This window comes from Pygocentrus nattereri, chromosome 16, assembly GCF_015220715.1.
Source record: "Pygocentrus nattereri isolate fPygNat1 chromosome 16, fPygNat1.pri, whole genome shotgun sequence".
In the NCBI taxonomy this organism is placed as follows: Eukaryota; Metazoa; Chordata; class Actinopteri; order Characiformes; family Serrasalmidae; genus Pygocentrus; species Pygocentrus nattereri.
The window spans coordinates 30,883,914-30,910,226 of record NC_051226.1 but is presented as its reverse complement, the minus strand read 5'-3'; the positions used below and the strand labels follow the sequence as shown (position 1 = coordinate 30,910,226).

At 36.9% G+C, this 26,313-nt stretch overlaps 1 protein-coding gene across 3 annotated transcripts in view; it reads left to right on the top strand.

The window, feature by feature from the left end:
- The window catches only part of acsl6 (acyl-CoA synthetase long chain family member 6), a 51,040-nt gene that overhangs the window by 5,115 nt on the left and 19,612 nt on the right, over positions 1-26,313 (top strand). For all 3 annotated transcript variants that reach the window (XM_017705271.2, XM_037545820.1, XM_017705273.2), the window contains exons 2-7: positions 12,647-12,867; positions 21,910-22,018; positions 23,047-23,111; positions 24,029-24,130; positions 24,233-24,332; positions 25,189-25,367. In XM_017705271.2, the coding sequence (XP_017560760.1) occupies positions 12,647-12,867; positions 21,910-22,018; positions 23,047-23,111; positions 24,029-24,130; positions 24,233-24,332; positions 25,189-25,367 (776 nt within the window). The remainder of the gene's footprint in view (positions 1-12,646; positions 12,868-21,909; positions 22,019-23,046; positions 23,112-24,028; positions 24,131-24,232; positions 24,333-25,188; positions 25,368-26,313) is intronic.

Here is a 26,313-nt window from a genome sequence, read left to right as displayed (position 1 = left end):
TAAGCCTGACCAGATGACAACGGAAGACCTATGGACAGTTTTCGCAGTCACCTTCTAAAAGCTTACTGGGGTGGGGTGGGGGGAAGTTGGTGATTATTTTTTCAGCTGGCACTGAAAGTCCATGCACTGCATGACTGGAAAATAGTGAATACATATTCCCAGGCAAGAGCAGAAAGAGCACAACCTCAGCAGGCCATCACAGATATCAAAGCTGATTGCTTTTATTTTTGAATGCTTCTTGCTGAAAGTTCACCATTTTATTGCAGAGAAGAAACACATAGAAGGAAAACACTTCAGATTAGAGTTTTTAAACATTATTATTAAAATTAGGGATCTAAGTGGTTTCATTTTTAGAAGTACACTTGTATTATTGTATGCTATTATAATGTAATTACATAATTACGTTCTTTTTTCATAGTTAGTTACATAATGAGTTGTATTAGCAGAAAACAAGAATTGGAACAGAACTCTCACAAATAGTAGCTATTCAACAGAAAAGGCTCAATAAGTAAGTCCGGCTCAATGCTTAGGTCTTAAATGCAATATCAACATTCTACTCATGAAGATGTGATGATTATAATAGATAATTCACTTATATCCTTGAACGATACATCCTACACCAAGTTCTGACCGAGTTCCCTTTTTTGGGGAAGGGGTCCGAAGCACAACCGACATTACAAAATGTTCTTCTGAACGTTGTAACATGTTTTCAGCTGAGAGGTCTTCAGCTATATAGTGTATATAATGTAGCTTTACATTATAATAGAAACGTTTTCCATGTCATTTTGAGCATTCTCTATTGGCCCATTCATTTAAGGTTTATTATACAACATAAAGGGCAGGTGGTGTTTTCAGTTTATTACAACAAATGGATGAAAAGACAAGGTGTTGTTCAGACAGCAAGACCTACTCAGATTATATACTGCACAACAGGCTATGTTAATAATAATAAGGTAGACGTTCTGTAGAATGTGGAACATTGACTCTTGGAGGGCTATAATAGTGACTGCACTGTTGAAATGTAAAAAAAAATAATATTATCAGTTAATTAATATATTACATGGACATTTGAGGTACATTTCATATCAAGCTTGTTCCATTTACTCTGAAGACCCAAAACATGGGAATTGCTGCCATGTTTTGAGCATTTGGAACACTCCTGGTCAAATGGCATGATTTTTTGATTTTCTAATTGATAATAAATAACACATCCTCTACAGGCACAAAGTTAAACATTTTTTCTGCAAATTGTACCACACAGTCTCAGGGTTTTTACTTTGTTGAATTTCAATCACCGGTGATTCTACATCCATCTGTGGTTGGGAGTTCAAGGGAGCATAATTGGCCTTGCTTTCTTTGCGTGGGTGGGGCATTGCCCAGCACTAGATGATAGCCAGTGTGGGTGCCTGTTAGCTAACACTGATGTCCAGGGAAGTTGCGTTAGTAGCAATGGCTGGCTTCATGAGTCAGAAGAAGTATGTACTAACTTTTGCCATCCTAGCGCTTGTAGTATAGTGTAATGGGGAGACCTAGTGGAATTGAATATGACCAAATTGGAGAGAAAATTAAGGAGAAACTTTTTCACATGCCACATTTTCAGCAGATAAACAGTAATTGTGCCTGGGATGTCCAAACATTTGCATATGATTGTAAGTGACTTCTAAGGCTTAAGGAAAACTTATGTACATTATATCAGTTTTCAAACACGTGTCTATTCAGATGGTGGTTGCATGAGTCGTATGTCGTGTCAATGGCTTTACTGGTACTGGAGTTCTGCATTCACCAAAATACCAACCAATGACCAAAACGATACTATGACATATCTCTGTTTACTGGCAAGGGTCTACAGATGTGACCGTTTGACTAATTTAGAGGGAACTTCCTTTTCCACTTCCTATCTCACACAAGTGTCTCTGACAGTAGAACTGGGAAACTCCTAGAACGTATATGATGAAACAGCTGGGGTTCTCCTCTGCTGCTCTGTAAACAGATTGATCTCTTTTTTTAGGCTGAATGGCTGAGCGGCCTTTACGTTCCACAGTTAAGTTACGCTTCCTAAAAGTCTGTCATTTGGGTGCATGATTTACAGGCAGTTGGTGTGAATATTTCACATAGCGTTTAATGGTGAAGCGTGCCAGTAACTGGTCTTAACTCTTTTAAAGTCATTTTTTTAGTGCTTACATGCGAATATGACAGTACACAAGCCTTTTATGGCAACTGTCAAAAGCCTACATTATCATTTATAGAGTTTTATTCCAACAAGTGTCTGTTAAGCCGCTTTAGGTCATTTGGATGTCATTTCATCCTGACAGTGTTGCTTGTCCAGAAGAGCCTTTACACATGTTTCTATAGGCCTCTATCAGGTGTCATGAAAGGCATATGTAAATGTTAGAAGTGTCATGTAGCCTTGTGAACGCTGCACTACAGCAGTGTTTTGTTGCTGATGCCATAACCAATTTTAATTCAGATGATTTTGTATATATTTTAGACAGTTTTATTTAAAAGATGCCTTACTGCTTTATTAGTTCATATATTTTTAAAACTAAAATAAACAATATAAACTTGGTTTTAAACTAGAAGGTGAAAACTTTAAGTTGGCTTGACAAAGCCATTGCTGTGAAAAATGGTGGTTGCTCAGGTATGCCAGGCCATTGCTGTGGTTTCCCAGGTGGTTGCTAAGGTGTTATTAGGCCTTTGCTAGTTGTGCCAGGTGATTGCTAAGGTATTGCTAGGCCATTGCTATGTTATTGCAGGTGGTTGCTAAGGTGTTATTAGGCCTTTGCTAGGTGTGCCAGGTGATTGCTAAGGTATTGCTAGGCCATTGCTATGTTATTGCAGGTGGTTGCGAAGGTGTTGCTTGATCGTTGCTGTAGTGGTGATTGCTTATGTGTGTGCATTTCTGTTAATTATCTCTTTTTTTCTTATTTTTCATTATTTTGACTTATTTTAATGGGGGTGACATTTACTGTGTTCTTTAGTGGCATAGCTGTTTAAGCCAGCAGTCTCCAAATCTGGGCCTTAAATCCAACTTCCAGCCCATGGATTTGTTCACTGATTTGTAACTGATGGACCACCTGGTATCATACTTGCCAGTTATGCCAAAATCCAGGACCAGAAACTGGACTTGAAGATATCTGGTTTTCTCCTTATTATCAAGAGGTTGTGATTTTGAATCCTGATGGTGCTGCAAACAAAAAAGTTAGTAATTACTGGTCCATTACCAATGATATTGAGACTGACAATGCTGCTTGTCACCAATATCAGCTGATATTATAGGCCAAGTAATAGTCTATTACTTCTCACTTGTAATTCATACCAGTAGTTTATTGAAAGAAACAGAGTAATTTAGTTGAATGTGTGTCAGTAGGTTTGTGATTTGTTTGTTATTTAACTGTGCATTAAAAGGTCCCATGACAAAATGTTCATAATCATATCATATGCTTGTTGTGTGTGCATGTTGGATAAGGCATGAGAACAGAAATCAATATCTATTACCAAAACTGTTCAACAAGCAGTTTATCTTAACAGTCAGGAACCTTTTAAGCAGAGTAGACTTTGCCCATTGTGGTCATGGTCACCTTTTCTTTCTCCCCCACAGTCAATACTCTTAATACACTGTCAGCTGTTTTGTGGTCATTAGAAGACATTAGCAAAGGCCTAGTCATTTCTATTCTGAGCACTGCGTCTGTCTGGGATATTTAAATTACCAATTAACCAATTTCTTAAAACAGCTCATAATTATGTATATTTATATTTTATGACTTGTCATTTTTGCTTCATATCTGAGGTTAGTTTTGCCTGGCAGTGCATGATCCCATAATGAGCACACAAGTTTGAGGGCATGATGTCCTGGGTTATGGCAAAATCACCCCTATCTTGGGTATTGCGCCCCATTCAAACCCGTCCCCACGTTCTTTTAGCATGTGCTTTTTTAATGTAACACAAGCAAAACAAGCTCTCTAATGAAGCGCTATGATTGGCTGAAGGAACAGTTTTTTCTCTTGGTACTGTTCATTTTGTACCACGTATACTGGGTTCTCTGCGCATGGGACACATTCAAACATCTGAGACCACATTGAAAATCTGGCCATTTTTACATTTAAACATAAATAAGCAACAGAAAGTTTTAGAATCTCAGAAAATTTTAAACTAAGAAAATTTATGAGAATTAAAATGAAGATATCATGAACATTTTTTATTGAAACACATGTTCAGATGACTCTTAGGTTGATCTGGTGCCTTCGCACAAACTCCAAGCCAGCTTGAGTACCAGTGTCATTAAAGCAAAAGGGGGTCAAATCAAATACAGGGAAATTCTGAAATTCATGTAAACATTTCAGAGATTCTACTTTTCACTCAAATTTTCTGCTGATGGTATCATTTGTATTGAAAAACTGAAGATATGTCTAATAGAAGTAAAGTTTGAGTGTTTTTGTAGGACATTTCAGTCTTGCTGAAGTCTTTATTTATTTAATTTCCAGTAAAAATGGGCCATTAACTTATTTTATTATTGGTGACAATGACAAGTAAAAACTCCCTACGAGCAAGAGGAAGAAACCTGGAGAGGAACCAAGACTCAAAAGGGGAACCCATCCTCCTCTGGTCGATACTGGATAGCAAAACAATAACAGGGCAACAAGAACAAAGAATAAGGTTTTACCATTCGTAGAAAATATTAAAATACAGAAAAGGGGAAAGGCAGGTAAACCCATAGCTATGATGAAATAGATCAAGAACTTTAATGTTCCTTCTTAAATGGTATAGCTGTTACATTCTTGCACCTCAGGTGAAATATGGCTCATATGTTTTGTGTCACTGATCAGCTTTCAGGATCAGATAAGATAAGAAGATATTAAATATTGGACAATTGCCAGTTGCATATGTGGGCTGAGAATCAGCTGATACTGATCCATAAATAATTGGAAAAACAGAAAACTCCGTAGCAGGAGTTTTGAACCTGGTAGACCCCCAAAGACATTTCATCCTTCTACTGCGGGAAGACAACTCAGCGCTATGGGTCTTAAGGGATGTGTAGCTGTTAAGAAGCTGTTGCTTAGTAAAGAAAATGCACAGAAAAGAAGAAATTATTCAGGCCATGCGTTCTGTTCTATTTTAGTCCAGTACGAATCTGCAACGTCGGTCGCTTTTCTGCTAAGTAATAATTCTAGAGTGAATTACTGTCTATAATTTATCAAACTTGGAGCTCCTTCAGTAATAGTAGTCCTGTTTGAATCACCATCACGGTATGTAATTACAAATCTGGATAATCGGAAACATTGGCTCCATTTTTTCTTCCTTTTTTTGCAACCTAAAGCCAAGGCTAACAGGTAAATGGAGATTGATTTGACCCCATACCTTAATCCTCAAGTTCATGACAAGCCTACTACAATCCACAACAATTCAGTGTATTCTCCTCCTATATGGCATGACTACATACCATTTGGAAGCATTTGGAATTACTGTTGATAACGGTCATCACCACACACCAAAATGAGATGTGAAGTCTCCTCTCTTGACCAGTTAAACTTTTTTTTCTTAACTGTTTTAACATTTAGCCTCATAATATGTTTTCACTGTTTCGCATAATGCTGACGTAAACTTCCGCGCGATCTGGGCTGTTCGGGGTTTATTTGGGGAAATGACTCGGATCCTTTATCCCGTACAAATCGGCCAGTCAAATCATGCACAAATAACATTACCAGACCTGCTCAGGTTAAACTAATCCAGCTTGAACAGGGTTTAAGACTCAACTTTGGAGGTGTGGAAAATATCTTTGAAGAATTCTCCAACAAACTGAATGCAGGTCTCCTGAGAAGAAGCCGAAATAAAGGAAATAGGAAGCGCTAAGTATTGTTGAGGCTCCTGTTTAATTTTCTGTACATTTTTGTTTTAAGCTCTTTTTTGTATGTAATGGAAATGAAATACATGAAGGTGGTGTCTGACTTTATTCCCAAGACTTAAATGTTAGTTGCACATGACCAAAGCCAAAATAGCCTCTGTGCTATTCTTATATTCTCATATTAGGCCTAAATATTCACACCCAAACAGAGTTCGTGGGAATTAGAACAGCATGCTCAAGAGATGCGATTTCTGCCAGGCTGCTGCGTTGGTCTGTCTGAACCGCTGTGTCACTGGGTAATGCTCAGAGCGGGGCTATTTATAGCACACATGAAGAGTGTGTGAGTGAGCGAGAGACAGAGAAAAAAGAGAGAGAGAGCGAGAGAGAGAGAGTGAGAGAGAGAATGAATATGCCACTGTCAGCTTTGCCGCTGCATACTGCAAGAAGTTTGCCTTCTGCGAAAGCTGAGATGTAGTACTGCATAGGGCTCTATTATTTGTTTGATCAAGCATGCAATTAATGTTGCAATGATGTCCACTTTACACCTGTATGGCCAGCATGCCTTTGTTTGATAGCAGGGGTGCCTTTTGATCCTGGACATTATTCTGTGCATTCACAAATAAGAGCTTTATGTAAATCTGTTATATACGTTAGTGTCTGATTTGACCATATTATAGACCCCATTGAAGTTATCAGGAAGTTATGAATTGTAATGCAGGCTATTTGGTCTGTCTCTCTCTCTCTCTCTCTCTCTCTCTCTCTCTCTCTCACAGTTTGTGTAACTGTCTGTGTGTTTGTGTGTAAAGCTTGAAAACCACATTCGTTTTATAACCTGGTGGGAGAGATATCTTAGATGATATCAGCACTTGTCTGCTCTAGCAGGCTGTGAAGATCGCTAGCAGGTTTCACAAAGCAAGTTTAACTGGATGTACTGTGATGGTGTTAAACAATGGGGTCCAAAAATTTGATGATTTGCTGTGTAAAAGAGAACTGCACTGTTTTTTCAAAATTCCTGCAATTGAAGGAATTTTGGATGGAACCAAAGTCATTTAGAGTAGTTTGATGTTTAATGGTTTATTGTAGAGAAACCTACAGGCTCAGATCTTCCTTACAGTGGTTGTGAGGAAGGAACCAGAGATCACCATGTCTACAATGCAAATTTAGCCATTTTATTTACTATTCAAAATCATCAGTGAACCCATGTGTCTACTGAGTTTTATATGTAATGTTAATAATATTTCAATAGTACTAAATGTGGAGGGGGAAAAGTTTGTTTTGGGCCGATTTTACCTCACAACATCCTACATGTATCTCTTCACCACGCATTTGTTAAAAAAAAAAACAACAACATGATTAAGGTCATGGCCTTCTCACAGGCAGTGATGAGGTGAAGTTGCTGTCTTTACCGCCAACATGTGGTGTGTGCTCCTCTCCTGATCGCAGACAGCTGCAGCTCATTTGGGGAGGGAGGAGCACTAGCAGCAGAAGAACTGTCTTTCTCTGGTGTGAAAGAGGTAGGCTTGCTGTCCACATGTGCAAGAGCCAAATAAATATTCAATAGAACTCTACATGAGTAAGATTAGAACTTAGAAATGCTAGAAAAGCCGGGGCCACATATCCTAAAACAAAATCTCACTAACCAGGCAGCATATAGATGCTCATTTTATACAGTTACTTTCTGTGAGTGAGCTTTTAGAGGCTTTAAACTTTAACACATCTGGCTTCTAATGGCACCACTGTGAACAATCCTGACTCTAAGGTTTCTTTAGAAAAGAACATTTCACATCACACCACTCTGAATGATTTAATGACCGCATGCAATCGAGCTGTGATGCTTCTGATAAGTCCCTCACATCCACCTGAGAGTCGACTGAACATGTGCTTCAATGGCACACTATGAGATAAGATTAAAAAAAAAATGTTCACAGTGTTGGTGACAGGAACCAGATGTCTGATATCTCCAAAAACTCTCTCACAGAAAGCTGCTGTGTGAATATCTTTGCAAATGAAAATGTTAGTTATGTTGCCCAATGCCTTTTAGAGGTTTTGAGAGCTTGATGCTTTTGGCCTAAAAACATTAAAAGCCATGCAGGGTGTTGCAAAGCAAAATAGTCCCGAAAGAAAAGATATTTTAATCATTTTTTAATCAACATTATATATATATAAAAGCTGGGAGGACCCATATAAGTTGACTGGTAATTTCGGATAGTAAATAAAATTGCTACATTTTTTTTGTGGACATCACAACCCCTGGTTCCTGTCATCACTCTCACCTCTACCATGAACGATTCAGTGTGAACTACTTTGTTTCCAACTCAGTGATTGAATTATGCAGAAATTACTACCAGGTAGCTTGCTATTTTGTGTTGGGCTAATGTTGACCCTTGAATGTCCCTCATTATAATGTTATAACTTTACATATTCAATGATGGTACAGTGGCTGCAGTTCTTTTTAATACCATTTTATACAGTTATCACAGACACAAACTGTTTAGCTAACTTTTACCTCAATAATACCTCATCCAGGAGCCCCCCACCCTTAACACGAACTAGCTTTGTCAGGATCTTCGTATAAAACTATGTTAACTAGCTGCTATCTGAAGTGTACTTTTCTCAAACACCCCCTTTATTAAGCTGATTAATTCCTGGAATTGTTAAGTGTCCATGACTACTTTGTGAAGGTATGTGCTGTAGAACCTGGCTAACTTTTACCCCAACTGTGCAGCATCTTGGCAAGCACAAAAACAAATTAGTAATGAATAAAAATGTTTTTTTTTTTTTCGGTGACATTCATGTTAGCAATGTAGGTAACCATGTGGGTGATTTCAATTAATGAAACACCATCTATGATGCCAGGCAGACCAGCTCAGCATGGGGGACCTCCCGCACTCTTATCTTTGCCTGATTCATTTCTCTGTCACTATGGGAAACAGCTTGAGCAGCTTCTCGTCGTGCCTGGGCTGGCTGGCAAAAGAAAATGATGGTTATTCAGCCTGTCTCCAGACACGTTCTGTCTCAGAATTTTTCACTGTTTTTTCTGGCTTATACTCTATTAGGGTGTCCAACTTCCTTTAGGACTTCTGTATGGAATTAACAGTGGTAGTCGAGGGGAAAAACGCAATGTCAACACAAACCAGGCCTAGTTAAACTGCAGTGGACTCTCTCAGGGGAAAATCCTCCTCCGTCTAGTGAAGTATTGGGCTTAAAGGGTAATTCTAATGAATTCTGAAGTCCTGAGATGTCCATGAAGTCATTTAAAGTGGTTTGATGTAAAATGGTTTATAAAAAAATGCTCAAATTTCTTTACAGACGTAGGAGTCAGATATTGTGATGTTAATAACACAACCATAGCCACTTTATTAATTATATAAAATGACCAGTGAACCTGTACATGTCTTTTGAGTTTTGATACATTTTTTACATCAATTCTGCATTGAATGAATCTTTTCAACCTTTATACATTAAAAATGTCAGTCTAAAATCTTAGAACAAACCTACCATCTCAGGCGTCAGACATTCATATTCATAATCATTTCTTGTAATAACTCTGTGTACTTTTAGAGGTATTACATGTTTTAGATGGCTGGTTCCTGTCACCACCCATGAGAGCAATTTGGACACAGCTAATTTCCCATCAAACCACTCTGAATGACTTGTTTGTGGTTTATGTCTTGACAATTTAATAACGCAGATGGTGGATTTCCTCTCAAATCTTTACCCGGAGTCTATAGGCCATGTGTATTAGCCGTATTATAGTCATATGAGTTATAAGTTATTGGGTTAAAAGAATGAATCTGAATCCATATTTAATTCACTGAAATGTATACCGTGTTCTTATAAAGCCGTCTGTGAACACCTCTGAACTATGTATGATATGGTGGTTTGAGTCTTGGGAAAATACTGTACAAATGTCAGAAACTATCATTTGTTCAATTCATTTCCAGCAAATTTATTCAGGAGATCTAAAATATATATAATGTACAGCGCCCTTTAAAAAATGGTTCCTCTAGGGTTCTTGACTAAAGAAAGTGGTTCTATATACACCCAGAGAATCCTTTGCATGGTTTAAAGGGTTCTTTGCCTTGTGAATTGTTCTTCAGAATGATGGAAGATGTGTTGAAGCTTGACATCGTAACAATAGCAGAACCTATTTGGTTGTGTCAATTTTGGTGGTATTATAAGAACATTATCATTTTTAGTGAGCCATTTTCTTTACTAAAGAACAGGAATGAACATCTTTTTTTAAATATTTCCTCTTTGAGAGAGAGGTAGAACTGTTTCTGTCCATCCTTCCACTGTGAGATGACTCTGTGGGTCTAAAAGGATGAGTAGCTGTCAAGAAGTGTTACTGAAAAACAGGAAACATTTGCAAACAAAAAAAAAGCTGCTGTTGTTTGTGGAACAATGGACTGGACACCCCAGAGTCCATACCTCAGCATCACTGAATGCTATTGGCATTACTTTGGAGGTGTGGAAAAATATCCCTGTAAATACTAATTGAAAAGGGTCTCCCAAAAATGAACTGGAGCTGTAAGAAAGGCAAAACATCTGATATTATATTTAGTAGTGGAGGCTTCTGTGTATTTTCCCGTTTTTTTCTGCTGAAAAATGAATAACTGGATAGTGTTTTGATCAAGCTTATCATATCATGTATCAAGGCCACTATTAATATGTAGATGCAGGTGTACTGAGGATATTATTGTGTTCAGTACCTGGTCCAACACATCCTGGCTCTGATTGTGCTTTTTCTTGCTTTTTCATCTGTTTTTTTTGTAACCATTTTTGAAAATGCCTTTCTGAGGTGACCTCAGGACATCATAAGCTTTGTTATTTAACGTTTTCATTTTTTGGTATTTTAAGCACTCTGAATTGCTTCTGTGTATAAAAGGTGCAATACAAATAAACTTGCCTTGCCTTGTGTGTTACTGCAGTGTGCATATTTATGTATATGTATGTGTGACTTATCACACTTGGGAACTCCTCTTTGTTTAGCTTCACTACTGCGTCGAGAGAGTGACATCATTCTCTTACTTTTCATGGGCTGTTTTGAGCGATACTGATTGGTCTGCCTGTGCCTGGGTGCTTTTCTTTCCAGGTGTTCAGACAATGCTTCCATTGTGGAAGTCACCAGATCTAAAGCAGCAGGTGCTTTGTATCCTTTTATAGCCATCGGGTTGTTTAATGGTTTGTCGCTTTGCTACTTCAGGAAGACCACAGTGTCTACTGTGATCAGTGTGTGTGTGTGTGTGTGTGTCTGTGTGTGTGTGTGTGTGTGTGTGTGTGTGTGTGTGTGTGCTGGGAACAAAAGACTGCTACATGACATTGACACATTCATACCATAAACATGACATAGCACACATTCAGTAATATAAGTGTCATGTTATGACCATGTCATAATGTTTGATGTTTGCTAACTAAAGTGCACAGCAATAATTAGCAAGTGGCAGAAGGTGTTATGGCATCTGCCATGACAATTGCTGGTAATGGTAACATGACACTGTTTATTACTGAACAAAACCTATCATGACAGCATAATCACATCTTTCGTAACATATCAGTGTTATGTAGAAGGGTTCAAGGAGAGCATAAACCAAACATTCTCCAGTTTTCATCTTAAAGATGACCACGTCTAGGCCGCATTTATCAGTGCTATATTATATATATATTATACAATATTATAGATATATTGTATATTTAGGAGCACTGGCGTCCTCCTCAAATGCTTTTTCACTCTTGCTTTCTGCCACTGCTGTCCATCTCCATATGATTCACATATGAAAGTTGCTACATTGATAAAAATGCCCTCTGTAGAAACTGCCTGTTCTGTCCATCAGCAATTTATACCACCATGCTAAGCCTGACCAGAGCTGTCTCTCTGCACAACTCATTAACTGACGAATTACACTGTACTGTAACATTTGAACGATGACTTGCCACCTTGTTATTCCAAATAATTGCCCAATTACTAGACATTTTACCACATTCTTCTTTAGCCGCTTTAGCTGGAACATGTTGGCATTTCAGTGTAATGTATTGATAGTATGTATCCCCAAAATTATTAATTAAAATAAAATGTTTAAGAAGCTGCTGTTATTTCTAATTGATTCCTTTCTAAAATCAAACCATTCTGATGTTGAAATCTAAAAAGGATGTTAGGCTGGACCAGCTCAGCAGAGGGACTAGTACGATTAGCAGTTCTAAAATGCGATTAACTGAGCCACGTTCAAAGCTTTTGTAAAATCCCGGTGTTCACACACACAAGCACAATTGATGTGGCGCTGATTGGACGGTTTGCTGAATAATCTCGGCCATAGACTCATTAGCCGCCGAATCCTGTCTCTGTACCCAAACATCTGTGTGAATTAAGGCTTCAAACGCCATGTAAATGAGGTGCTAGGAAGCTGGTGCTTGATTTCATGCACTGAAGCCAATTCATCATTTCTCAGATCTCTGCTTTTTCCACATTGTACGAATGAACGAACGTTTTATGAAGATGCAGAGTAGAGTCGCATCATTAAAGGAAGTCAAATCTGTAGTGTTTTTCTACTCTTTAACCAGGTAATGTCAGTGTTACAGGTGGCCTCTTGTGGGTTGCTTTAAAATTATTTGGCCTTTTTTGGTGAACTGCAAATAGTGAATTGATAAAGCACACCAAACAACCACATAATAACCAAGGTAGCACTCTCGGTTCCACATATAGCACAGTGTCCAACTTAACACTTCCTGATTGAAACGTGTTCCACCCTTGTTGGCCTATCTGACAGTATCATCTGGCTCTCTTTCTCTCTCTTTCTCTCTCTTTAACAGAGCTGAGTTCGACACTGATGGAGAAGATGCAGGCTCAGGAGCTGCTGCTGGGTCTGCGGCTGCCCGAGCTGGATGAGCTGGGACAGTTTTTCCACTCGCTGCCCACCTCCACGCTGGTGGGCCTGGGTGCCCTGACTGCGGTGCTGGCCTACTGGCTGGCCACACGCCCTCGTGGCATCACACCCCCATGTGACCTCCGCCACCAGTCAGAAGAAGTCGAGGTAGGTCTTTGGGCCACCTTCGTCTTACTACTGTGAGAATTACAATAGTAATTTAAGGGCAGATTTACTAATGTTTTGTGGCATTACAATCTAGAAGTGGACAGTATGGCAACAATATTAAGTCATGATACTTCAAGAAATTTTCACTTTTTATAAGATTTTAGTTGGAACAGATAAAATCAAAACAGTAGTGCCACATATTAAAATATTATAATAAAAAGAGTGCTGTAAAAGGTAGGATTCTGCTTATAAGCCTTTATGAACTGCTGAGTTGTTATGGTAAATTTAAATAACAGAGGTGGCAGAAGTTCCTTAAGTAAAAGTACAAATACTCCAGTAAAATAAAGGCTGAAATATGGTTTAGATTTTTTACTCAAGTGAAAGTGCTCCTAGATTAAAAAGTAAAAAAAAAAAATTTTAAAAGTGTTTCCAATTCAGTTTAACACTTTACTGAGTGTTAATTAGACTATACAACAGTTATATTAAATGTAAATGATGGTTTATTTTAACCCTGCATGCATGATCTGCAAAATCAAATTAATTTGCAAAATCAGATTAAATTTGAGTTTTGCTATCTTTTTTGTAGAGCATTGTTTTTTGAACCAGTCAGGTCAAAATGTTTTTGTAAGTAAGGCCATGGATGGGAATTTTTCATAATGTATTTGCATCTTCCAGAGTATGCGCTGGCTTGCTACTGTCACTGCATTTGCACTAGGCTTTGGCCTTTAACTAGGCTTTATTCAGACGGTGGAGCGTATTCCGCAGAAATCTGTGTTTGAACCTGTGAAATCGATGTGCAACTACTTTTGCGAGAGATGGAAAGGAGCAGATCTTTATGGATGGTGTTATGAGTGGGAACTACATCACATCTCACACAAAATGAAATGATTAAAGATCTAAAAAACTAGAAACTTATTGGAGGAGAAGGACGGGCAGAAAAAGTCCAGTTCTTTTTCCCTAAATAGCCCATATTAACGTTAGCAACATTAGCAAGTGTGTTGAACTCCACCACTACCAGCAGAAGTTCGCAACATTGTATTTCTACATTAAAGTAAGTTACTCAACAAGCAGAGGTGGTGAGTGGTACTCATTGTCTTTTTCTCTAGGTCTTTTAGCTAAACTGTGAAAGCAAATGGGAAAAAATATATGGACATGTATTTTAATATATTTGAAATATATACATTGCAGTCCTTGCCTAAATAAATTCCAACCACTAAAATTAGTGTGTAATATCACATTTATAAGCACAAAATACAAGGAGGAGAGCCCTACGATTTACCCCAATTTACCAAGACTGACACTCAAACATATTTATTTTCAGTGGGAAAAAAAACACCTGTACACATCTTAAGCCTAACATGATGAAAATAAAAACTGAATAGTTTAAGAAAAAGTGTTTTAAACTGATATTTATTAATATTTTGAGTAACATTTACACTATGAAAGAGCAGGTTTTGCCTAAAATAATGATATATTTGCCTATATAATGTCATATTGAGATTGGCTGTGCAGTCCCTGCTTTACTAAAGCTACTCCTATGTTCCTCTGTGCTATGGCTTCTCTCTGTGCTGTGGGTTATACATTCTTTGATGCACCACACGTATTATGCTCAAAATCTTACAGTTCCCAAAAGATTTGTTTGTAGCTCATGAGCTCAGCTCATCCCACCAGTCCAGAATGAATGTGTTTTGAAAAAGAATGTAAAAATCACTCCTCTTATGTTGAAATAATCACAAACTTTACGTTTTTGTCACTGCTTTGACTTCCTAAGTCAGAGACATAACAAAATTAGTGTGTATTTCGACCTAATGAGTCACAGTCTGAACCTGAAACAGGCGGATAAAGTCTTTTTTTTTTGGTCTTACCTGGTAGAAACAGGCTTTCATACAGAAAGCATATGAGGCAAAAATACATATTACACGGAAGATATACATTTACATTTACAGTGTTTATTTGAATGGATGTTTATAGTGGATAACCTGGAGAAGCTCAAAGTATTGGACTGTTGGTAATCTCTCTAGTAAATCTGCCACTTAGAGTTTACAGTTATTGCTATACTTTTTAACTATAGCTGCATAACTTCACAAATAATTATGTTGTTAATTACATATTGAAGTAAGCATATCTGGCTCGCACTCTGCACTTCTGACTATTTTCAGTTTGTCTCAGTGTCAGTATAAATAATGATAAAAAGTGTATAAATGTTAATACTTTGCGCAAAACAAGGCGTATGAGCAACATAAATGTAATCAGACTGCAATTCTAAAAAAAAAATCTCTTCTACTTACAATCCACACTCATGTTAGAATTTTTCTTCTATTATTGCCAGCAATGGGTTAAGGGTTTAGGAATGCGTTCCCGCTTTATTTGCATAGTCTTCACAGATACTTCACAGACATTCAAATTATTAACAAACTAACTGGAGAAACCTGGTTGACTCTCAACAGAGGTGGGGTTAGGGTTCTGATTAGCACCAAGGTTAGGTTTAAGACCAGAGTTAGGCTTGGGTTAGAATTAGGAAAAATAAGAGCATTTTAATAGTTAATTAATAATAAAGAGCAAGGTAAGCATCTACAGTGGGCTACCCAAAGAAAGTGTTACCATGAATGGTATATGAATTTGTTTGCAGTCAGAATCTGCCATGCCTGTTGGGCCAGGAAGGCACTATTTGAACACCTGCTTCACGGGCGTAGTGCAACTGATTTTTGGAGCGCAACAATCTTGCCCCTGGCACCTTTAGGTATCAATGGATGGAAAAAGAATATGTAAGGTGTAGAGTATTACACTTCAAGAGCAAGTCAGTACCTGCCACAGATTACCGAAACTGTCAAATGAATACAAACAGGAGACGGTTTTCACTGATTCATTTATTTAAGGTAATTAGTCTTATTGGGTTATCAAAATAACTAATGACTAATACTCCGTAGACTAATGACTAATACTCTGCTCCTAGGCCTGCACAATGCAGGTAAAATTATGTTGCTTCATATTGTGGTAACATGCAACTTACAACTTACACTGTGAAACATTTCACTGTAACATTACAGTAAAATACTGGCTATTAGTGGCCTTACTTTCACAGTACTGTACTGTATTAACAGTAAATAACAGCAACATTATACTGTGACTTCGGTCACCTGGACCACAGAATTACAGTCAAGTAGCTCTGCTGTACACTTACAGTTGATCAGTGAATCTCCTGTATTTTTACATAACGTGTAAAAGTAATGCAACTCAGTAGCTAATAATTTACTGAAAATTTACATATGAACAATTAGATTTTCAGCTGTACCAGACATACCAATATGTAACATGCAAAGTTGGCCGATTATTACTTTAATTAATTGGTTCATTGGGAACCGAAGTGAAACACAAGGCCCGCGTGCCAAGCCAGGTGTTCTAGTGTTTTAAGTGTTGTGAAATCCTGGCACTAATGTCCAGTCAAGTCAAAGTTTTAGGTAAAAATAAAATAGTCCTTTATTAGTCCCACAATGGGAAAATTCTCAGTGATACAGCAGCAAAGGGACATCAACGAAAAAAAGAGAAGAAGTAACAAGAAGAGAATTAACAAGCAAGTAATTAACTTTAAGTTTATTTATATAGCGCTTTTTACAATAGGTGTTGTCACAAAGCAGCTTTACAGAAAAATATGGGTCCAAGCCCTCATGAGTAAGCCAATGGTGACAGTGGCAAGGAAAAACCTTGAGAGGAACCAAGACTCAAAAGGGGAACACATCCTCCTCTGGTTGACACCGGATAGCAAAATTTCCAGTGTAAAATATTAAAAACAATATTAAAATTAGTGGTTTCTTGTATTACTTATGCCCAAAATAATTTAAGCTTTTTCTCAACTTTCAAAGAACATCTACAGAAACTCCTCCTGAGCATTTTAGGTTGGTCAGGACATGGACAGCAAATGATAAAACATTTAGTGATTGGTTAGCTGGCTCAATAACGCTATCCCATTATTTGCGCACAGTGTTCCACACCAAAACAATTCAGTTCCTATTTAAAGTGACATTCCAGCTTCAAATTAGCACTTAAAGTGTAATTTATTATAGTATGTAATATTCTGCCTCAGCCAAGTCCCAGAATTTACGTTTTTGTATCCTTTTTACATTTTTGCACATGAATGTTCTCTCACTACAATGCCCAGCATGCATTGCACAATTACATCAAATTACCATTGGAAATCCCCACTCCAGAAAGACAAGTACAGACAAGTACAGCTTGTCTTCCTTTGTATTATCCAGTAATCAGGAAAAAAAACAGCACACCCTCACTGTTTTTTTCATACGTTCCTCTGACTTTCAAGATGCATAATCTAACAAGGTTTTTTCCCAGTCCTTACACTAGAAAATCTCACTCTCAGGGCTCTTGTGACACCACAGTAGGAGGCCAGAAAGCAGGTTTCTACAACAGATAGAAATGATTACTTTTCCTTTTCACCGGGTTGTCCTATTATATATAACAGACCACATAAAAAGGACTCCAGTCACATTATTTTGATGATCCCCTGCAGATTTTTCTACAGATGGTCAAACTCTTGATGAACTGTTTGGTGAAACTCAGTTGATTATCAATTAGATAATTAGAGTTAGAGTTTCAGTTTAGGATTGGGTTTAGGTATTTGATTGACATTATTGTTAGGAAAAGTTTAGCTTTAGGGTTAGATTCAATAGAATCTATTATATTTAATTTAAAGTTTATTGATTGATTTATACATGAATAGTGGAAAAAATAAGACATTCTTATACCCTGAGAATCTAAAAACTTCGCAATTCGCATAGCAAAGGGCATTCAGGCTACAGCACACACACAGCTGATTGATTTTCTGTGTGCAAACCCAATACCAAAAAAGTTGGAACAGTGTGTGAAATCTTAATAAGAATAGAAAGCAGTGATTGGTTAATTCTGTTTTACCTGTATTATATTGAAAATACAGTATGTTTTATCTTACAGATTGTAAGTGCTCATTCTATATATGATGGCTGCAGTGCATTCCAAAACAGAAGCATGTTTACCATTGTATTACTACACCTTTCCTTTTAAGAGCGCTTAGTTAGTAAATGTTTGGGGACTTGAAGAAAACAACTGATCCAGTTTTGAAAGCGGAATCTTTTGCCATTCTTCTGTTACACAAGTCTTCAGCTGTGCAACCATATGGGGCCTTTGTTGTCAAAATTCTCACTCGATAATGTGTCACAGGTTTTCAGTATGAGAGAGAGCGGCACATGTGCTCTCTGATTACGCAGAAATGGAGGTGTAACATGACTGCCCCTGAAAAAGATGGCATCTAAAAGCAGCAAATGTCAGTGCCAATGCCATGGGTACTAACATATCCCCGTACAAAGATGGACCCTGGCTTTTGAACTTTGTAACAACACTGGATGATCCTTTGGCACAGAGAACACCACGTCCATTTGTGGATTCAATGATGAACTGTGTTTATTGACAGTGGCTTCCAAAGTATACCTGGGCCCTTATGGTGATGTGCATAACAGAAGGATGACTGTTTTAAACTCAGAGCTGAGGGATTGAAGGTCATGGGCATTCATTATGGTTTATGGCCTTGTCCTTTACACACAGAGATATTAGAAATATTATGCACCATAAAGGGGGAAATAACTAAAATCCTTGCAAACACTTTTTAAGGAACGCTGCTCTTTAATTGTTGGATTATTTGCTGATGTATTTTTTTTGGCAAAGTGGCAAGGCTTTGACCCATCCTTGCACATGAAGGGCATTAAATGCCCCTGTCCCAACTTTTGGAATGATTGCATATTTATGAAAAAAATAATGAAGTTGATTAGATAAAATATTGAAAATCTTTTGTTTAAATACAGGTCATGTGAATTTACAAGGTGGTACTTGCTTTTTTTAATTTATATTTCATATACTGTCCCAACTCTTTTGGAATTAAGTTTGTAGTAAATAAGCATTTTCACCTTTTTGGTTAGAAAAGTGCCTCATGTTTTTTTACTATTCATCGGAGTATTCCATCACAGTATTATCTTTGTTGGATTTCTAAACTTTTTAACCCCCTCAGACATTTAGTTTCGCATTTATTAGGTTTTAAAGAGAATATAATTAAAGGCAAGGCGAGTGTCTACAAAGCATCTACAGTGTCACATGTCAGTATAACTTCCAAACCAACTGAAACAGATCTACAGAACCCCTGTATTTCTGCCTTGCTTGCATGTAAAACTATAGTTCTGTGATGATGTATGTCTGCCCTAAGGCCTTTCCGTCTGATGAAAACAGGTTGATGTCCTCAGTTGACATTGATCAGGCCTCTCATATTTGCGTAGTACTCCAGTGCTCTGTTATTACTGTCTATAAAATATTCAGAAAGGCACACCCAGTTCAAAGGAGAGCATATCTGAAATTGCTGATGCTTCTCATTTCTGTTATTATTACAGCATGTTTTTGACACCTCAGTACCATTTGCATGCTGCTTTAACAGTGTGTCTCTAGGATGCCTCAAGTTACTTTTCCGTATTGGACTGTCATTGCATTGCCATAAGAATTTGTACAATCCTATTAACACAAATAAAACACTTACTTAGGGTAGGGTTTTTTCTCATGAAATTGGTCATGCTCATTGGAAATCAAATCTTGATTGATTGATTACTTTGTAATTGTGCCGATAATTAATCTAATACGTTTGGCCTTCTATTCAGTTCCTAACCATTAAGAGCTAGCATAGCTATATTTACTCAAATACCACAGAGACAAAAAATTACTGACTGGAAAATTTTCCATTGGACATTTCAAGAATTTAGTCCTTTTTGTTTTCATCCAATAAAGCAAGGGAAGTGTGGTAATACTTGCTCAGTTTAAATAAAAGCATGATTCTATTGAATTAAAAGGAACAAAAATGATAAATTATTATAATTTATGTATTTTTTAGTTCCCAGAAATCATTATACCTTCTCTGAAGGCTATGAAGGCTCTAATGGTTCCCTACTGCTGGTCGTAGTAATTTTTACTAAACATTTTTAGTAAACAAGTATTTTAAGATATTTAATTCAGTATTTCAGATTGTTGGGTAACCTCAAGAACATTTTACAGTAATATTATTAGTCAAGTTGGGGAAGAAAAATAAAAGCATGGAAAAAGCATTTTACAGACAGAGATAACGTCGGCCTCGTGCTATATTCCTTAAATGATAAAAAGTGGTTTTGGTGATATTGATATGTGGTTTAAAAGTTTAATCAAAGTGTAGTGTTACACCAAGATGTCTAACTTCAATTTTTATTTGTTTAAAGAAGTCTTTCATACACCTTTTTCCTCTTTGCTTCATTCCCCCAATTCTGTCTTCATTCAGTTTACAAAATTGCTATTCATCCAGCTGACAATGCTGGACAGACATATTACAAACTTTTCTACTGTACTGACAGCATCTGGAGCTACAGGTATACACACTTGTGAACCATCTAAATAACTATGAAAGTTGATGCCATGTTTTTAAATAATCTGAGCCAGTGGCAGCATATACAAAGAAAATAGAAGTGGACTGAGTACTGGGCCTTGTGATACACCACAGAGAATATCATGGTTATCTGAGATATTCACCAATGCTCACAAACACTTTTTTAAACTGCTGCTGGAATAGGATCCAAAACACAGCTGGAGGAATTTAGCTGCATGACAACTTTTTAAGTTCTGTCTCTTTTGTCTCTAATTTTTAAAAATATTGTCTCATTAAAAGAGACATTAAAAATATCCTGTTGAATAAAAAAAGAGTCTACTGTTGGTACCACTGGAGTTAAAAATGTGACCGAATATTAGTGATTTTTGTAATGAAAATAATGCTAAATCATTACATTTCAACGTCAAAGTCTCAGTGAGATAATTATTGGTTAATTGAGGATTTAACAGGTGATTAATTATTGAAAAAAACTTTTGGGTTGGATTTGTTGTCATTAATAAGTTTTGAGTAGAATTTGGGTCTCTCTTTTCATATTGTATTGTTATAAATATTAATACAATTGTTAAGAATTTCACATTGAATGGTTAGTTTCATTTTCCTCCATTTCCGTTCTACTTCTTGGCAGTCACTTTTCAGTTGGTTTATCTGTTCATTTTTCATGGCATTGTGGTTAAGGACTTCTCTTTAGTTTATTCTGTTGCAACACTATGTAAGATAGATCTTGACTCACAGCTATAATTGCTGAACATATCATACACTGTTAACATGTAGAGAAGGTTTGTAATGTAGAGTGTTGCTAAAATGAGCTGCTGTTTTTGATGTCAACAGAAGCAGACTTGATCTGATTGATCTGAGATGTTGATATCCCACATTTAATTTGTTAATAAATAAACCTTGTGACCTGACTAAATCTAAAGTGTGACTATTATTATGTGAATATGAATTAGTTATGTGCTGAGTAAATCCAAATATGTTTAAAAGTTGCATGAGTTCAGTAGCTTTTTGTCTGAGGCCTTATCAATTGAAATGATCAGTCAGAAGAATCCTGTCGTGATTCCTTATACAGATGGACAGTAGTTCAGACAAATTGTACCATTTATAATGTATAACTATACAATTTATAGCATCTTATATCTTTTATATATCTATTATCTTAGCATTAATTTATATTATTAATACCATTATCACAACATAATGAATGTTAACTCAATAAAACTGTGTACATTTAGTCCTTATAATAGGTGTATCTACCTGGATTGGTGTAGTAGTTCCAGGTCCTGAGTTTAGAGGCTTATTTCTCTGCACCATAGTCATCCATTCATTATACTACGTTTCGGAGCTTTGGCACTCATCAGATTGCATAGTAAGGGTCAGTTTCCCAGCCTAGTCCTGGACTTGCATTCTAAGTGGACATTCTCCATTGAAAGGTAAATGTAGTCCAGGTCTTGGCTTAATACCTGTCCAAGAAACCAACCCTAAGAAAGACAAATGGAGTTAATAAGTTCATTTGGCTGTAAACAAAGTAGCAAACACCATGCTTTTCAATACATACATTTAACTCTTTCTCATGGAAATGTTAATATCTCTCTTCTTTCTTTCAAACATAGGGTGGTGGTCGAAGATCGATGTTGGGCGACAGTCCCGAGCTCCTCGCACACTACCACGAAGACGCCAAAACCTTGTATGAGGTGTTTCAGCGAGGCCTGCACATATCTGGTAACTATAATATAGTAATAGTAAAGTTTGTAGGTGCAGCAACAAGCATGTTTACTGACAAGAGTATTCTGAAGTGTTCCAAAGCCCATATGGTTTTATTAATTACAGAAGCGTTTCAGTTTTTAATGCAGTGCTGTATGAGGGATTGACCTTTACACACAGAATTCTCTTAATCTTTTAATAATGTTATGGACTGTAGATTATCAGTAAGTTTGTTTTCTATTGCATTCTTTGCATTGTTCTATTTTAATTTGTTTATTTGCCATTAACAAATCATCATTTGACTGGGGCTTTTCAAACTTTTTTCATTATGACTGTATGCGCATGACTGTGGCACAAAATACAACCTACTGAAAATAGGTTTATATTATTGTATCATTATAATATTAAATTCTCTTTAGACTTTGAATTATGTCCACAACCTGCTGAAATAAATTCCATCTTCATTTGTGAATCAGGCTTTGTATGAGAGCCACGTTTCCTGGCCGATTAAAGTTGTTTGGCTAAATGCCAAGCAAAGATCAGAATACCATGAACATTCACTAAAAAAAGAGTCTTTCTTTCCTCGTCTTTGATCTTAGTGTTATCTGGCAAAATTGTTATTTTCATCATTCCGCCGATTTGCTTAAAAGTCAGAGTTGTAGACATTATTGGCCAAACATGCAGTAGTCAGTGTTCTTTAAGTACTGACTGTGCTCATAAAAGCATATTGTGAAATATTATAATATAATTTATCATAATAACAATGAATATTGTCATAGCATCCAGCCCTATTTTGTATATATTAAGCTTACCACTCTTTTTTAATGCCTTGTATTCAAGTAGATCATAACATAATCTTTACTGTGGGACTATAGTTTGGATTAATTTGGTTGAATGGTCCATATATGGTTATTTATTAAAGGAGAATGTGACTTTATTTGAATGCCAACTGTTAAATTCTATGAAAACCGACTGTCACAAACCCTGCAGGAAGTGAAATTTCTGGTCTTTAGCTTTGTTTTTAACTTATCTTACTGTTTCATCAGGTGATGGACCATGTTTAGGTTCCCGCCTCCCTAATCAACCTTATAAATGGCTGTCTTATAAAGAGGTAAGTGTGGAAAATAAAAAAGTGAAAACAGTGAACTTAAAAAAGAACCTTTTTACTTTGTTAGTTCAGGTTCTTCTTGTTAGCCTGCTTATATTAAAGATGGTGCATCAGGTTACATCATTTGAAAGACAACATTTTTTCCTATTCTCTACATACAAAATGTTAGACTTTTATGGCTGCTTGTGAATACCATCTCTGGTGTTGTCTCATGCAGCTGCACATAGCTGCAAAGTTTTGGGGAACTGTATACATACAAACTGTGCAGAGTTGTTGAGTAATCACAAATGCTTAGGCTACATTCACATTACAAGCCTCATTGCTCAAATCAGATTTTTAGCTTAAATCCGATCTCTTCGACTCGATGGTGCACACTCATTTGCACATGTGATTCAAATTTGCCATTAATGTGAACAAGCCCATGTCCTGAAATGACCCACATGCACGCATCCTACTCGGTAACGTAATATGAAGGAATCACGTGCGTCACGTGCATCATCAGCAAACTAATGAGCAGAACAAGCCTTCACTGCGAAGATACTCTGATCAGCTCTCAGCTGTTTATTATTGGAGTGAGCCGAAGGCGAACAAGGAGAAATGTGCTGCTTTCCCCTGGTTGCAGGTTTTAACTTCTGTTTGGCACTGTTGCTATGGTAAAAAAAAAATTTTTGTGTGTTCACACAGCCCTGAAAACATCAGATCAGATTTGTGCCTCTTCACATTTCAACTTGGTAATGTGAACATAGCCTTTCTTATGATGTTTCTGCCAATGATGCAGCCAAAATTTAGTTAGTAGACTACTACTACTGTTTCTAACTATGTAACATACTTCTGTCCATCTTCCCTCAAGTGATTCCAAGCCTTTGAATAATAGTTCTTCCTTGCTTAATTGCCTGTACTGTGTTTTTCCTTATCTGCAGGTTATGACTCGAGCAGAGCATTTGGGTTCAGGCTTACTGTCTCAGGGCTGCCGGCCCAATTCTGACCAGCTCATTGGAGTGTTTGCACAGAACAGGCCGGAGGTAAGAGTTCAAGGCTAAAAGAACAGTGACAAAGACGTCAGATCTGTTGAAAGAGTTTATTAATAACATACTTATTTCTGACTCTCTTCTGTCTTTTTTCAGTGGATAATCGCAGAACTATCTTGCTACACCTACTCTATGGTGGTCGTACCACTTTATGACACACTGGGGCCTGATGCCATTCGATACATTATCAACATTGGTAAGACTACTAGCTTTCATCTCTTATCTTAAGTAATCCAGTAAACCTTAAGAGTTCATATGTGGTCCCACACTTTAATTTCTCACACATTGCTCCACTTAAATTATGTATTCTTTTATCCATCCATCCATCCATCCATCCATCCATCCATCCATCCATCCATCCATCCTTTTATTTCATATAAGTTACTGGGGTAGTAAGTCTCTGACAGCATGAATTGATTACATTTCTTTTAGAAATTATACAAAGCAGAAACCTCAAATTTCACTATGATTTTATTCAACTCTTTAAAAAATTATTTAATGACTATTCAGTATTATTTTAAAATTGAATTGAATGCGCTAATGCAATTAGAGCTACAACACTGTTGAATAGTTTAGAATCATATATTTTACTACTTCCTACTCTCACTCATTATTAAAAATCTGTGAAGTTGCATACAGTTAGCATATTGGAACCATTTTCTACACGTAATTAAAACTGTTAACCAGATAATTTAAACCTTTGAACAATGATTTCAAACTTTTGAACAGTGATACCAAACTTTTCAACTATTCCAACTTTTCAACCAGTGATTCCAAACTACTGACCTGTGAATCCAAACTATTGACCTGTGATTACAAACTTCTGAATGGCATGTATCTCATAATTTATTAAATATTATTGGCATGGATTATAATTTCTGGTTTATAATGGACTTTAATAACAACATTCCAAAATCAATGCAGTAATAACCATCTCCAGATTAATGGTTCATGGTGCATAGATCTGTCGAATCATATTGTTGTTTTCCTTTCAGCAAAAGTCTCTCAATGCACAAGTGATTGATTGATTCCTGTCATGTGTCTTTCCTCAGCTGAGATCTCTACAGTGATCTGTGATAAGCCTGAAAAGGCAAAGGTGCTTCTGGGTAATGTGGAAAGGAAGGAGACTCCAGGCCTGAAGAGGATCATACTCATGGACCCTTTCGACTCAGAGCTTGTGGAACAGGGAGAGAAGTGTGGCGTTCAGATCCAGGCTCTAAAAAATATTGAGGTACAGTATGAACACAATGGAGTACACACCACACAAACAACAGTTTTGAATAGGATGTCAGAGGAGCCAGCAGGGCTATTGTCCATTCTGGGCCTTTTCACACTGTATATGGAATAATCTGCTTCACTCCTCTAGACCACTGATTACCAAACTCCTCTTTAAAAGTTAGTATCCACATCTAAGCATTGTCTTAAATTTGCTCTTTTCTTGGACATCAAACTAGAAATAATTAAATGTAAATATTTGATAATATTACTGAACTTTTGACCTATTTATAATGATTTGCGTCCAACTAAAAGACGATTATTGATGCTGTAATTGGAAAAAGAAACTGAATCACCAAGTAAATTCATCTCTCTTTAATTGATCTAATCACACTACACTCTTTACATCTTAGTGGAATATATGCCATAAAAACAATTAGAACTGCTGATATTTGGGCTAAAACTGGCAATGTTTGGGCTTTGTCATCGTTTTTCATTTCATTAGCAGGTTCTCAAGTCTTGTACTCTTGTAATCTTACTGCTTTAAGTGGCAGCAACTGGACGTTTTAAACACTTATTGATTAATTAGATCTTTTATGCCTCTCCCATCCACAAAGTGTTACACCAGACACAGGGCGGAGGGGGGAGTAACTGCCTGCCATGCAAAAACACATACTGTGATACTGTGGAAATCAATATGACACAAAAATGATGAGAATTTTTTATAGTAACTAGTCATTTTTATTACAGTATCTTTCCTCTTCCTTTGGTAGTGCTGCGCTTGGGAATCATTGCACTAAACCTCTAGATTAGATCCTCAGAATAAGCAAAGCATTGTACAAGCATTGTAGTTGTCTGTGGTTGTGCTCCCAGACTCAAAAATCTTGATAAGATTATAGCACTGTGTGCAAGTGATACAGACAGATAGAGTCTTTTAAGGATCTTCAACAGTATGTTTGCGA